This window comes from Protomyctophum bolini (assembly GCF_963924005.1).
Source record: "Protomyctophum bolini genome assembly, chromosome: 1".
Classification (NCBI taxonomy): domain Eukaryota; kingdom Metazoa; phylum Chordata; class Actinopteri; order Myctophiformes; family Myctophidae; genus Protomyctophum; species Protomyctophum bolini.
In genome coordinates this window covers 44,483,798-44,500,387 of record NC_137862.1, presented here as the reverse complement: position 1 = coordinate 44,500,387, position 16,590 = coordinate 44,483,798, and the positions used below count along the sequence as shown (strand labels likewise).

The window sequence follows — 16,590 nt, the reverse complement described above, 5'->3', positions numbered from 1 at the left end:
TTCCTTGTAAAAGAGACCCTGAATGTCTCCCGTGACTACTCCTGCCCCCCCCCCCCCTCCCACTTACTCCCACCTGAGCCACCTCACATCAAAGCCGGCCCCACCCATGCAGTGTTCAAAGCCTCCCTCAAAACACGCTTCTTCAGACTCGCTTTTCCCGTCCGAGTCTAATCAAATCTCTCTTTCTGCCTTGTAACTATTTCTCTTCTGTTCTAATACAGTTGTTTCATTTTGCGACGTTGGGTACCAACCAAGAAAAGAGATATATAAGTCTGACGTATATTCTTCTTCTTATTGCGATCATAGGTAGCAGATTACTATGAAAACCTGCAAAACCTGTCCGTCAGGTCACACCTCATCAAACCATGTACACTCAAGACACACTCCATATATGGGGAGACCTCATCAAACCCTGTACACTCAAGACACCATCCTGCCATCCTTAGATCTCCATATATGGAGCTGACCTGTTCTGACATTCCATATGTTGATCTGACCTAATCATACCCTGTACACTCCATATATGGCCAGTACAGAATTAATTCCATGCATGCCAAAAGCTGGACTAGAAGGGCATTTATCGGACATTGTTATCTAAAGCGTCTTTCAATGAGTGCAAACAGTAGATTAAATCAACATTCACTAAAAGAGCTAGAGCAGCAGTACTGTGGCTCTCTAATCAACATGTACAGTTTGTAGAACAGCGTGTTGATGTCTGTGAGGGAGCACAGTGTGTGTGTGTGTGTGTGTGTGTGTGTGTGTGTGTGTGTGTGTGTGTGTGTGTGTGTGTGCCGGGATGTCTGTATTTGTATATCGTTGCTGTCGTGTGGAAGCCTTGTACTGTATCAAAACGTCTCAAAGTGTTGTGAACTTTTAGGTTTGCTATGTTCACTACTGTTGTGAACTTTTAGGTTTGCTATGTTCACTACTGTTGTGAACTTTTAGGTTTGCTATGTTCACTACTATTGTGAACTTTTAGGTTTGCTATGTTCACTACTATTGTGAACTTTTAGGTTTGCTATGTTCACTACTATTGTGAACTTTTAGGTTTGCTATGTTCACTACTATTGTGAACTTTTAGGTTTGCTATGTTCACTACTATTGTGAACTTTTAGGTTTGCTATGTTCACTACTATTGTGAACTTTTAGGTTTGCTATGTTCACTACTGTTGTGCGACACTCTTGTATGATGAAGTAGTATAGGGCATCGAAGGGCTTTTCAGGATTCATGTGCTATCAAAATGCTTTGTTTGGAGGTCTGTGTGTGTGTGTGTGTGTGCGTGTGTGTGCGTGCGTGCGCTTGTACACTATACTTGTACACAATACTGAGTGCCAAATATCCCCACAAGTAAAGGTGGTTGAATTTGAGAAACAGACATTGTGGGGTCACTTTTCCTGGACCTCACAAGATAAATGGTTGTTTTATGGTTATAATACGTTTAATAAATTGTAATGACATAGGCTTATAATTTAAAAAAAAATCAGGTTGGGATAGAAGATCTGCAAGCTCCCAACACGTCGTGAGCATGTAGACCCACTATGTTTTGGTGAGCGACACCAGCAACCAGGTAGAATTCAGGCTTCAGGATTAGGGTTAAGTGGCGCACACAAAAACATTTGAAATTGCCATTCATAAAATTGCCACACTAAATTGTTGAAGTATATTAATACTGAGTTGTAATATATTTAATTATGTAATGTAAACATGCTGTAAATGCATGAATTATGTAATGTAAACATGCTGTAAATGCAAATGTGAAATGGTGTCTTATAAACCCATGAGGGTTTGGCACATTGTGTGCAGGACACGGAAATAAAGAAACAATCAATACCAATGTGTGTGTGTGTGTGTGTGTGTGTTTGTGTGTGTGCGCGCGAGTGTGTGTGTGTGACTCCCGCCAGGAAGCAGACACTCACAGCACTCCACAGGGATGGAGGCGGCCTGCAGCGACAGCACCTTGCCGTTGGGCTGGGGGATGTGCACTCGGAACACCACGCGCACCCGCGTGTTCTTCCTCCCGATGTCCGTCTCCCCCTTCCGAAGCTCGATGTCCGAGTTCCGCAGCTTCAGGATGCCTGCACAGTCGATGCTGCAGGGTGGAGCGGAGGAGAGGAGGAGAGGAGGAGGAGAGGGGTGGGGGGGAAACACAACAGTTGGCCCTCATGAGCGCAAACCCTATCCGAAATTGGCAGGCATCGAAGAAATATTTAAGTACCGAGAGGGCCTGGGAGTGATATAAAAACCAACCACAGCCCGGTAGGGGAACGGGCAATATGGGGGGAAATTAAGTGTCGAATCACAAATTGCAATTGCCCCGTGAATATGATTTATTACAACTGTAAATGTGAAAAGCCCTACCAAATACCTCCCTGCCAATTCCAAGGTAAACGAAACCAGAGCTTGTATAAATATAATCGCCCGGATGATGCAGAATTACAAATATGGAAATAAAGTCCTGTTTCTTTGCTTGGTGGGAAACCCTCATATTTTCCTGCCACGCAGCGATTGTCCTGTTGGTTTGAATTAAACATCCATAAACTAAGGCGTTGGAAGACATGTGGACCCCCGTGCGGTCATAAATGTGATTTCTTTTTTTATACACTGGACGGGGCTCGCACCACGGTGGTAGACTCATAACCCGAGTATAACGCAAGCCTGGAGTGTTTCTGACACCTACCTGGCCGACATGTTGTTTTCGGGCAGCAGAGGAATTTCGAGAACCTTGGAGCTGTTGAGGATGATCTCCTGGCTGGCCGTGGCCACCGTTTTCCCCGTGATGCGGTGCACCTGGTAGAAGGCGTGCGGCCGCAAGTAGCGGTCATCCGCCGTCCCGATGAACATCTGCAGGTTGATGGGCTTCTCGTTGTAGCCAATGAGCTGAGACGAGACAGATGGTCGGTAGGCAGACAGACAGACGGAGAGAGAGAGAGAGAGAGAAAGGGAGAGAGGGAGAAGGAAAGATGCATACCGTGAGTGAAAACAGACCTGAACACACATGGTCCAGATGAGTTGCATGAGCGAACAAATACTCCACATTTCCACTGCTTTCCCACCTTCTTTCTTTCTTTCTTTCTTTTTTTGAGGGGCCTAAATGTCAAGCTCAGGGTGTTGGGATGGTTCTGGCAGGGCCCGCGGTACATTCATCTGCTGCTTTGGCCTCCCACCAGTCCAGTACCGGCACGGATGTTCTCCACTAATGAGCCTTATCACTTTTTTCCCCACTTTAATGAGGATCCTTGCACGGAGCACTGCTACACCTCGCGGGTCGTGGTCACTCAGCTGACCACGGCCATGAACCTCAGGGCTGGCGGGTCTGGGCCTGGCCGCCGTGGTCTTTCCGAGACTCTGTCCAAAGAGAGTCGAAAGCTCACCACCAAAAAGCCAGTGGCGCCGTTGCTGCTAAAACCCAAGACACATTTTCCCAAACGCAAGAGAAAGGTTACACCGGAGTGGAAAGTCGGACTGTCGCACTGTTGCACGCTGAAAATAGCAGATACAGTGACAAGTGACGTATGATGAAGTATACGTATACATTTATTCATGCGAGTATGAATCAAGAGAGACAGGAGAGCATGAGGGTTAAAAGAAGGAAGAAAACTAAGTCAAATCATGGACAAATACACGTGGCATACCGCAGTATACCATACAAAAACAAACACACTGAATGGCCACATAGAAACAGCAAGTCCCAGACACGTCTCTCTACCTCATGCTGTGGGGTCTCTCTCGTATACTTGGTCCTTTACAGTGAAACACCTTTTTACTGGTCAAGCGCTGGCTATAAAAAAATAAACCGCACGGCCCAGTGAAAATGTCAATGGCCCCTCAGAGGGCATGCAAGCCTGGTTGGCGCGGTGTCCTTCTGGTGCCCACGGCGTGCCCTTCACCACGCACGGCGGGCGGGCGGGCATCCCCCTGTGCCAGCCATTCAGACAGGTGAGGAGATTACTGTTGAGAGGGGCGGGGTTTGGGACCCGAGGCGTTCCTCCTCGCAAGGACAGAAAGAGACAAGAAAAACATCCCACACAGGCCACACAATCCCACCACTGTTGGAATGTTGTGCTTGGCGCAGGGAAAGGCGGCACCACTGCCCTCTCTCTCACACACACGCATGGACGCGAGTGCACGTGCACACACACACACACACACACACACACACACATGCACGTGCACACACACACACACACACACACACACACACACACACACACACACACACACACACGTTTTCCAGCACTGGTGTGGACCGTGTGGCAGAGCCCACTGAGGGGAACCCAACAGAACAAGGCTCAGGTGGTGTGGCAGAGCCCACTGAGGGGAACCCAACAGAACAAGGCTCAGGTGGTGTGGCAGAGCCCACTGAGGGGAACCCAACAGAACAAGGCCTTTCATTGGTGGTTCCACCCCCGGCACCCTGCCCTGCCCCACCACAGCTGGCGGCTGACCCCGTTCTCCGACCCGGTGGGCTTGCGTCACACACCGCTGTGTCAATGTTTGGTGAAACCCACCCCCCCCCCCCCCAAAAAAAAAGAAGGAGGAGAAAAAACACCAGACTAGTGTGGGCGGAGGGGAAGAGAAAGGAGACATGAATGTGCATTTGTCGTGCCATTCCGAAAGCTGGGAAAAATGGCATTTAAAATTGGTCACATTAGGCCCTGGAAACACATGCACATGAGGAAAAACGTGCGAGTGGGCAGCGACACAGAGGTGCATGCTTGGTTTCAGAATATTGACATTCTCAGAGACCAATTATTGTTGGTCCATATGCAGCTTGGTGTGAGCAGCGATGTGATTAAACTCTCCTTCACTTTCCAGGTGACTAAAGACTGGCAAGCTGCTGCTGATACTGGATTTATACCAGTAGAGACTGCTCTGGTTTCCACAATCTCTCTTTGTCTCTCTCTCTCTCTGTCTCTCTCTCAATTCAATTCAATTTCAATTCAATTCAAAGGAGAAAAACATACAAGAAAAGATACGTTTACATTGCCAAAGCAAAAGTGGAACAAAACAAGCAAGATGAAACAATAAAATAAACGTGTAAACGTTAACCCTTTGATTAATACTATCTTGTGAAACTATAAAAAGATTGTTCATTTTCTGTCAGAGATAGTTATACATCCATATAGGAGACGTTTTATACTTTTGGCGGTATTTCAACGGTATTTCAGTCTCTCTCTGTCTCTCTTCTTTGCTGCTGAGACGGTCCCCAGCGGAGCTAGAGGGGCCAGCCAGGTCAAACGGAGCGATGGGAATATAAATGCAACGTGTGATGTTTACAAGGGGCTAGGTGAGAGGAGGACGAGTCCCCCGAGGTGTCTAGGGAAGGCCGTGTCTTCTCCACAAAGCTCAAAGTGTTCCACTTTGAATACAAAGACCTCGTATCCGATTCTGGAGGATATATGGCAGCTCTGGCCTATCATGTCATATCTCCCATATCACATGTATGGATATCGGGTCATAATTTCACATCTCCTCTCAAAAAGTTCAAATAAGGAGAAAAGAGGTTTGCGCTGACAAATTTGATAGCAATGCTATCAAACTTGAAATAAAAAAAGGTTGCAAATCTCTGGTCTAGGGGGTGCATGCAGGCTGGGTGGTGAAGAAGGCTGTGTCGTCTCCATAAAGCCCCAAGTGTTCCACTTTGAATGAAGAGCTTGTATCTGATTCTGAGGACATGGCAGCATGAGTTATGCCAGCAGGCTCAACAAGGCTCCATGGTTCATGATGTTTCTGGACACAACGTTGAGCTGAGTGAGACCACATTCCTGCTAATACGTGTGTAGTACAGTGGTGATTACAGCTAACGCTCTAAATCTGGTGATGTGGGGTGTGTGTGTGTGTGTGTGTGTGTGTGTTTCAAATGCTCTGCTAGGATACGATCCCACCCACAGGGTCAAATCTTAAACACAGGGTCAAATCTTGACCCTGTGACCACCCAGGTGCGGTAGAAGGGGTGAAGAGGTGCTGAGGCAGTTAAATACTTTTGTGATTGTGTTTAACTTTAAATAGAGTTTTACTGTGTAGGGCTTGTGATACATGTTTGCATCCTTTTATGTAACAAATGCGTGACTGTGAGAGCTGATTCACTGTGCCGTGTACAGTAAGTCAATTAGGAAACTATTTTCACTCTCCAATCAGCGGAGCAATGAAGCAAGATAGTAAGATACTGTATCTGTGCAATATTGGGAGTTACATCATGGCAAGGTATACCCAAACCTCAAGCAAAGTGTCAGTGTGAATTGGTTAAGGAACAGTGGTTCTCAGAAGGACAGAAATAGTCCTTCCTGGAACGTCTATAGTAGATCTGTTGGTAAACAAGGTGCTTATCTAGATCAGCATTGTCTTAATGAGCTAAAACAAAAGCCATTGAGTCTAAGTACTTCACTGTTCCCAGCATTAGAGTGAGAGAGAGAGAGAGAGAGAGTGTGTGTGTGTGTGTGTGTGTGTGTGTGTGTGTGTGTGTGTGTGTGTGTGTGTGTGTGTGTGTGTGTGTGTGTGTGTGTGTGTGTGTGTGTGTGTGTGTGTGTGTGTGTGTGTGTGTGTGCGTGCGTGCGTGCGTGCGTGCATGTGTGCGTGTGTCTGTGTGTGACAGAGCATAGACAAAGTGGGTTAGCACATGTTGTGTGCGTTTGCCTCATTATTGTATAGCAGAGCAGCCGCAGAGTGGACTGAGTCAAAGTGTGTCTGGATCCAGCATGAATGAACGACAAATGACTAAATGGTGTGTGTGTGTGTGTGTGTGTGTGTGTGTGTGTGTGCGTGTGTGTGTGTGTGTGTGTGTGTGTGTGTCTGCTGTTCCTTCACTAACAGACGGTGTGACTTCTCTGTGACTCTGGCTAAGAGGCTTAAGGGGACGATGGGTGCACAAGGTCACTTCCTACAGTGCGCGCGAGCGCACACACACACACACACACACACACACACACACACACACACACACACACACACACACACACACACACACACACACACACACAGCCAGTGACTAAAAGGAACTGCCTTCACGTGTGTAAAAAAATATCAATCTATTATTGATGATGTATGTCTCTGCTACCCAAACACATGGCACTCAGTTTACACAGACATTTGCACTCAAATAACCAAAATATAACTTTTTGAGGGGCATACAAATAAATATATAACACGTAACAGTATATTCATAATGTTTAGTAGTGCACAGTACAAAGTTGTACACAGATTGGTGCAGTTATCGGTGAAAATATGAATTGGCCTGTTATAGTTTTTTGAAGTGCCATTTTATCCTCTGCCTAGTGGGAATGTGTGTGCATAATTTCACTGAAATTGCACGCTGTGTTCATGATTTGAGGCATTTTGTTCAAAACGGACCAGTCCTGCAAACTTTGGAAGGCAATCTTAGCCAATGGGGGTAGAATATGGGGAAGCGGACAGGTCTGTGTTGATCAAATAACTGTAGAGTGTATAGCGATTTGCATGATGTATGGATAAAATGTGTACGAGTAATATAAAGAAATGTCTTGTGCAAAAATCGGAGTGTGTGCACAGTTTGGCATCGACCGGGCCAACGGTGCCGGAGATTAGCTGTACGCAGACGGATATTCGGCAAGCGACACAAATCACAATTACACAAATGCAGACTAAAATGAGACTCTACGTGTCTGTATTGAGAGGTCTGTAGACACAACACCAAAGCATCTTATGAGATATTTAGAAGCAAAATGTTTAAGTCATGACAGATCATATTCACGGCGGCCAGTTGGCTCTTGCATCATACTCAGGGGACATGCGACACAGCTTGTGTTCTATAAGGCGTGTCATATGCCTAAAGATAAAGTTGGTACAACTTGAGCAGCAGTTTCTTTAGTCTGTGGCTCAGCTTGTCATTAGACAAAGATACAATTGTTTTGTTTTTGTCTTTGACCCCTAAAGCATAAATCTATAAAAGGTATCAAATATTATTGTTGGAGGCTTTAATGGTGGATAATACTCACATTTTGTAGACTTATCGTGTTATAGGATTCTTTTCAAAGAATATTGGAAGTTCGAATAGTAGCTATAACAAGGTCCTCTTGAGAAAAATATTAATATCTAGGAAATGACAAACAACCTTTGAAGATAGATATTCATGGCAGCAAGTTAAGAAGATCACAATATTCTGGCTTCCAAAGCAGCCTCCTACCATAAACCGATGATCTTGTAAACATCTTATCTCCATTATGTTTTACTTTTTGTGTTTTTTCCTAAATTAAAGTCCTACTTCATCAAACTACAGTGTCACACAAAAGCATCAAAAGTAGCAGATTTTGAGGTTGCAGATCTGGTATTTTCGCTATTTTTGAAACCTGAAAAGAAACATTTTTGGAGTGGACATAATGAGGTTTCCACCCGAAACAATATGTTATATTTTATAATACACTGCATGGAAGACTGAAAAAGGTGAAATATATATATAAATAAATAAATATAAATATGATATGATTCCCATGACTGAGTCATAATTCCAAATCAGCAAAAGAAAAAACACATGTGCTGCACTGGCTCATGAGGTACAGCGGCCATCTTGGATTCTTCCCGGTTCGAGCCCTGCCTCCTTCTTGCTACTCGTACGTGTCAAAATGTGCTTGAGCAAATGAACCCTTAACTGCTCCTGATGAGCAGTTTGGTGCTTTACATGGTTTCCTCTGCTGTGTGAGTATGTGGGAATGGGTGAATGTGAAGCACTTAAGAGGTGCTATATAAATGCATCATTTACCATTTATACTGTACATACATTTAACAAATGTTATCAGAATGTGCAATATAAAAGGTTAACTCATGCTACATGACACCTTATGACGCCTATCCCTTAAGCACTTAAAGCCCTATTCTATACTTATTCCAATGGCGTTCACAACATGTCACATCGTGGCATGGTGTGAGCTTGTACTGTTAATTAAACTCATTTAGCTATTTTCTTTAATCTTTTTTTTTACACAAAGATAATGAAGGGGAATTCAAAATCACAAATCTCCATGACTCAAGGAATACAAAAGACTTTCTTGAAAACCCTGCAGACTCTGAGCTGACACTGAGCCTGAGCCTGTTGCCTTCACAATCATCCTCCATTTACAACCTAAAGCCGATCCACAGCTCAGTGGAAACATGACATGAATTGGGAAGGAAGTTGTTGTTTCCAGGAGGCAGCGTGAGGCCATGTGTAATAACCGGCTACGGCTTCATTTTTCTGGAAACCGCCTTCAGATCTTAAGGACCACATGAAAGATGCAGATCTGTGGTGTAGTGAGTGACGAGCTAACAGGTAATTATCCCAGCCGGGCCTGAATGCATCCACGGCTGTAAATGACACTATTATTATTCACAATTCAAAGAAACACGAGAGAGAGAGCTGCAAGAACTTGACGGTGTGGTGGCTTTTGCTGATTGGTTTATGGTCATGTCTGCACGCTGGGGAAGTGAGTACAGACAGGCTCTGTGTATGTGCGTGGGACCATGGGGTGCATGTGTGTGCGTGTGTGTGTGTGCGTGTGTGTAGTTGCATTGCGTATGTGTGAGTTTCCATAAATCAGTGCATGCGTGGAGTGTGTGTTTATTCGCAGCAGCATGTGTGTCCCAGACACACATGAATGAGGCTGAACAGTGTCTGGGTGGGAATGTGCACGTCTGTGTCTCTGTCTCTGTCAGTCTATACACTACAGTAGAGAGTGGCAGAGGAGGCAGTGGGCTTCATGGCTGTATACGGTAGATTACAGTATATGCACAATTTAAACCATGACTGCTAATTGTATTTGATTAATGTTTTTCCAAACTTTTTCCAAAGGTTTTCATTTCTTTCAGGCTGCAATGCCAGCCTGACAGCATGTTGCGGTTTCGAATCTCGATCCCGACGATCCCCATTACCTGTCAGTCTGCTCTCCTATCAATAAAGGAATAAAAGCCCAAAAGCAAATCTTAAAAAGTCAATCTGAGAACCCATCGTCAAAAAAGAAAGGAAAAACAGTCAAACAGTATATGTGTCAAGAGACTATTTTCAAATACACAGACATTATGCCTTGACTGCGCCCGCCCGGCCTGGACTGGATCGGCTGTTGGGGGAATTGTCCCACGTTTCCCACTGGCCAGCACGTCCCTGGAGCGTGCACACTTTGAATGTAAACTGGAATGGACCCTCTCTCCCTCCCAGCTCTGTGTCCATCATGTAAGAGTCCGGGCAGCTCTGAAAGGGTGTCAAACACGTACTCGGTGGGCTGGGATTTCTCTCCAAATCAAATAATCAGCCAGGAAAAAATGATCAGACGGCCGGAGTGAAAGCCTCCACTTCAACACTTAAACGCGACACAACACAGAGCTCCCTGTCTACACGAAACACAACACATTTCTTTGCGGTTTGCGTTCAGTTTTTTTCCACCACCTGGCCAATGGGCTAGATTAGGCATAAAGGAGAATTCCATGCTAGAAGGCTTTCTTACCTTTATTTGTAGTTGTTACGTCCCCACCAAAGAGGTCCAGGTGTTATTTTGTGCAAAAGCTCCTTATTGGCTATTCCCCCTACCATAAGCCCTAAATGAATTGCATTGAATTGAATGGGAATTGAATGGGGCTATGGGGCTAATTCGCTTATTTCCATCGCTCAAAATTATAATTATGTATATATCCTCTCTTCATACTGTAAATAATATCCCAAGCGGCACAGTTTACTACTTATTTAGATGGAAATAAGCGAATTATCACAACACCCCATAGCCCCATCCAATTCCCATTCAATGCAATTCATTGAGCGCTTATGGTAAGGGAAATAGCCAATAAGCATTTGCACAAAAAAAGACCTGGACCTCTTTGGTGGGGACGTAACAACTACAAAGAAAGGTAAGAAAGCATTCTAGCATGGAATTCTCCTTTAAAGCGGCGCTATATAAATGCACCATTTATCTCTCCTGTCCAAAGGCAGATTCCTCTCGTAGGCAGATGTTTGGTCTCAAGTAAGACCAGGGATACAGGATTGCAATTAACTCTCTTACGTACCTAGCAGAGAAAGAATGAATGTTATCCTATTAATAATTTAGTCTGTCAGTCAGTCAGTACTTCCTTAGCATAGAGCAAGACAGCTGCTCGCTTTCTCCGCCATCTCACAGCGCCACGACACACGGACTGCCTCACGGAACCTAGCGCCGCACAGCCCTGTCCTCCAATCTCAATCAGCCCTGCATTACACACGCCAAACATTCTAACAATCATCTTAATTAAATTAATTTGCGTCAAAAAGAAAAACATCTCCCGCAAATCACGTGTCACCAGCGAAATGCATGTTGGGACGGGCACAGATGAATACTGGGACACACTTTTCCGCGCAACAGACCCACACGGGTAAACAATCCCCCCCCCCCCTATCACATTACCCACACTGAACAGTGAACATCATTTGCTGTTCATATATTCAGAACGGGTAAGGACTAGTATTATAATATTAGACTTTCATGTATGGTTTAAGTGTTGTAGCTGCACAAGTCAGCATTTGTAGGTCTGTATAGTATAAGGGTATATACAGGCATGTAAACAAACACGTGAAGTAGACAAAAAAGTCCTGACTAAGCAGTCAGGCACATACACACACGCGTGCAGTGCCGTGCACACACGCACACGCACACGCACACACACACACACACACACACACACACACACACACACACACACACACACACACACAATCTTAGCTCGCTCCACATTCCTGAGTTACCCACCCACCCCAAATCTATGCTTGAGTGTGAAATACCACTAGAAGGTGGGCTGGTGGTCCCTGCAATTCAAACGTGTCACCTCTAGGACCGCTCCGTCCAGAGAGCGTTGGCAGTGGTGCTGGTCGCTCATCAAGTACCTTCACTAAAGGCCTGATATACAGATCCATTCTTATACTGAAGCACGCTGACTGTCATTAACACCAGTCACATCACATGTCCCATGTGTTCTGAGCATGAGATCAATGAAGCCTGGAACTCGATGAAGGGGAGGGGGTTCTGCTGCTCAGCGAAAATAGCAGATCTAGCTCCCAATGTGTCGACGCATTTGTGAGCTTGTACTAACTACTAATCTGCTATTCTGTGATTTGTTTAAAAATATATAGAATATTACACATACACATAGATATGACATTCCCAAAATAGGGACGGTTCCATGGTTGGTTGAGTTGAACTCTCTCTATCCCTAAAATAAAACCGCTGGATAGCATTACAAATTCAACTCTAGCTAAATAAAGCCTCTGCTTATTTTGGGTCTTCATCTGTTCCCCTGATCCAGTAATAGATGCTAGCTAGCTTGGGGAAAAGACATGAGCGCACGCACGCGCACACGCGCACACGCACACACACACACACACACACACACACACACACACACACACACACACACACACACACACACACACACACACACACACACACACCCATGGGACTGGGGGTAAAATGAATCAGGCCTGCAAATGTTTGACATTTTGTTGAAAAAAAGAAAGGAAAGTAAAGACCCAGCAAGTGTTGGGGTCTGGTCTATCCTGGGCTGGGAGTGGTCGGTCAGATGATGGAATAACTGGGCTGGGCAGGGTGGAGAGGCTGAGCATGACATCCCAAACCAGCCCACCTACTGTATATCATTCTATTGTCAGTTGGTCTAATCTCTCACTGTCGCTCCCCTCCCCTCCCCTCCCCTCCCCTCCCCTCCACACGCTTACCATCTCCTCTCCTCTCATCCTCTCTTTCTCCACCGATCCATCCCTTGTTCATTATCACCTCTCCCTCCATCTACTCTGCATTACACCTTTTCTCTGAACGTACCCCCTCCTGTCCTTAACCCTGTCCTCCCCTCCTCTTGTCACCTCCTGTCCTCTGTTCTCCCCCCCCCCTCATCCTCCCCTCCTCTCACCCCTCTCTCTCTCTCTCTCTCTCGAAACATGACACTTTCTCACAGCGGCGCCTGACTCTGCCAAGTTGTTTCCCCGTGTTGCTCTGCTGTTGCCATGGCGAGGCTCTTGGTGTGTATGCAGGAGTGCATATGTGCATGTGTATACACACAGTACACTGGTGTAAACTACAGCTGTGTAGCATGTGTGTGTGTGTGTGTGTGTGTGTGTGTGTGTGGGTGTGGGGGGTGCAACAGATGTAGGAACAGGAGCAATGGTGGACAAGGTCACTGGCAGGATCTGGCCCATGGTGGCTGAAGTGTCCTTACCATGACATGCACACACACACACGCACACACACACACACAGACACACACACACACAGACACAACACACACACACACACACACACACACACACACACACACACACACACACACACACACACACACACACACACACACACACACACACACACACACACACACACGCGCCTGGTGTACTGTTTGCCCAGTACACCAGGGAGGGCACAGCCAGGGGGCCGGGCGACTGTTTGTTTAAACAAGGTCAACACACACACACACACACACACACACACACACACACACACACACACACATGCACGGCACGTACACGTACACGCAAGCGTTTACTGTATACTGCATGAGGGCTGTATATGGCCTTGCTTGCTGGCTCTGAGCTCAACCTCCCTTTACCCCATTCTATTCTCTCTCTACCCCACTACTCCCCCCCCCCACTCTCTCTACTTCTCTGTCCCTCCTCTCCCTCTCCCTCTCCCTCTCTCTCTCTCTCTCTCTCCCTCTCTCTACCACTCTCTCTCTCTCTCCTCCCCCACTGTTGTCTCGCTGCACACTAAGCCTGATTATATCAAATGAGAGCCAAGCTTCCAGCGTGTTTACATCACACGCAGCCGCGGGGAGGAGGAGGGGGGGTATGGGGGGGGGGGGAAGGTTCACACAGGGCAAATCCCAGCGCTGTGCCTTTGTGTGCGTGTCGCCCAGTTGTGTCACCCAGTCCACTGGGACATGGAGAGAGAGACACTGGGACATGGAGAGAGAGAGCACAGACTAGCCGCCACAACAACAACAATATTGCACGGGGCAGATAATGTTAAAATAACTTCAATATGGTTGCTGTGTCGGGCAGAAACCTCTCATCTCCATTATTCACAGTAGCAGATATACAAGCCAAAGCGCGTCGCGACAGTAACAGTACAACATGTGACTTCAATGTTTTGTCTATGACGAGTCCTCATTGATGACATACCAAAAAATATGGATGGACGGCACATTTAAAGTGGTTAATTATGAATGGTTTTCTCAGGATCATTCGGTGACTGGTTATGAAACTAAATCCAGTGATTTCAAAAAGCTGTGTTGGCCGCACGTGCGTGTGCGGGCAACTGAGCATGTTTGTGTGTGTGTGTGCACGTGCTTGTGTGCACACCCAGCAGGTAGCAGCTGCTGCGTTTGTGCTGAGTGTGCGCGCACACACACACACACACACACACACACACACACACACACACACACACACAATTAAGCCCGTTAAATACGCACCAGGATACCACAGCACAGGCTTTGGACTTCAATATCTCCTAGCAACAGGTGTAGCGATTATGATGTGATGTGTGTCTCTACTAGACCCTATGGGACGGCATGAACTTCCAGCCGGATACACTCACAATCACTGCTGGAAATATTTGTAACTAAGTACATTTAGTCAATACTGTACCGTTTTGAGGTACCTTTACTCTACTGAAGTGGATACAAAATAAATCATACTATACTACTCCACCCCACCTTTGACATGAAAGAGTTTGGAGCACCACTGATATAGCAATAGTTTTTCAGAAAACTTTTAGGATTTAGAAGACATTTGTAGAATCAGCCTTTTGGGTTAAATAAACACAGGGCCCAAGAGGTTCAAGGTTTGTTTAACTTAAGTTTTTTAATATTCACACTTCCCCCCCATTCACGAGTTACACGAGTTAATCGATTATGGAACAGCTTCCCTCCCAATAACGAGTTACACAAGTTACGTTTTCATGGTTTAAATTGCGTTTTTAATACGTTTTAAGCCTTAAGGGGTTACCCATCGGACAGAGTGGGATAGGTGATGCGTTTTGATGACGTCATCTGAAAAGCATCCGATTGAGGCCCAATGCATTCCGATGGCGTTCCCCCTCCGCTCTGCTGTTGTTGTTGATCGCCACTTTGGATTATTTTTCAACACTACGAAAAGCGACATGAAAAGGAACGATGATGGTGGTCGTTCTTCAAAGGTTAGTGAAATCCCGGCAGTGAATATGGCATTGCGATGTCATTAATTCCGCAGTCAAACTGTTAATGTATCATCAACATCATATAGTTTTGCTCATTATTTGGGGGCCCACAGGGTGAGGACCACTGGTCTAATGCACATCAAACAGGGGGTCCATGGAATGACACAAGGTCAGGAAGACGGGCTGAGAATAGGCAGCATTCCACGCAGAACCCAGTGTTATGAATTATCCCTGTCCAAACAGTTCAATGTAAACACTGTCACACTGCTAGGCCTTTGTTTGTCTGGCTACTGTACGCTACGTTCTTGGTGTATACGTTTGTCCTTTAGGTCTGCTCTCCCACAACATGTTCTCCATGTGCATTGGAGCCATTTAAAGGTAGTCTATGTAAAAACAATGTGGTTAAAACAAAACGACTGTAAAAAGAAAAAAGAGTTAAAGCTATATATTCTAATAGTAATCATTGCTATAGACAGTGTTATTTCAGTAACAGGCCCTGTCTCTCTAGCTCTTTTATAAACTGAAAATGCATTTTCAGGTCAGGACACCAAATTAATTCAGTCAAGAGAGAACCCATTTTTATCAGCTTCACTTTCATAGTGTTCGAGTGACAACTTTGGCTGCCCCATCACTTCCAATTTCAGTTTTTTATCATGTACAGTATCAAATCTGGATTTCTCCACTTGCTGCAATTGAACTGCTGCTAAACCAAACTCAAATGTCATTATTATTATTCAATAATATTTTTCTAAAAAAAAAAAAAAAAAAAAAACGAAAGTCAAGAAAGACATGTTGGCGACTTTGGTTTGAAAACCAATGCTTTAGATAAAAATGTATACATGCAATTTTGGTCTGTGTGACCATACTCATTAACCTAAAAGCACATGTGTGGGCGTAGTAACTTGTCATCACATCACGGATGAAGGGAGAGGCAGGGACCACACTACAAGATTTACAAACTAAACCTCCCATTCTCCATCTGTTTTGCTCAAGGCACTATACGACTTACCTCTGATAACCCCTCTTAGTCACTTTCAACCTTTTTCATTTTTGAAAAACAGCCGATCTACAAGAAGCTTACAATGAGTCACATCACAACTCCACATACCTACACACACAGACTACACGATATAAAAAAAAGAGTGACATGGAAAGTAAGGCTGCAACTATCGATTCTCTTTCTTACCAATAATTCTGGTTCATACCAACCAATCAGAATAGTAGGAACTAGGAAAGCAGATGACATTGTTGTCAATCATGTGGCTATGGCTAACCCGGTTGCTAACCAAACAAACACAGCCAACGAGCGCTACTAGCCTGTAAACAAAAGCAGTAAAATATGTCAGATGATGATGTTGATAAAACCTGCCGTTTCTGTAAAGAAACTATTTATCATAGGTCGATTTAATAGCCAGATTTATA

At 45.2% G+C, this 16,590-nt stretch overlaps 1 protein-coding gene across 3 annotated transcripts in view; it reads right to left on the bottom strand.

Moving 5' to 3' along the window:
* nfatc3a (nuclear factor of activated T cells 3a) overlaps positions 1 to 16,590 on the bottom strand; it is a 102,688-nt gene that overhangs the window by 38,181 nt on the left and 47,917 nt on the right. For all 3 annotated transcript variants that reach the window (XM_080759340.1, XM_080759341.1, XM_080759342.1), the window contains exons 4-5: positions 2,679 to 2,878; positions 1,918 to 2,090 (exon numbers count right to left, since the gene is read on the bottom strand). In XM_080759340.1, coding sequence (XP_080615466.1) covers positions 1,918 to 2,090; positions 2,679 to 2,878 — 373 coding nt within the window. The remainder of the gene's footprint in view (positions 1 to 1,917; positions 2,091 to 2,678; positions 2,879 to 16,590) is intronic.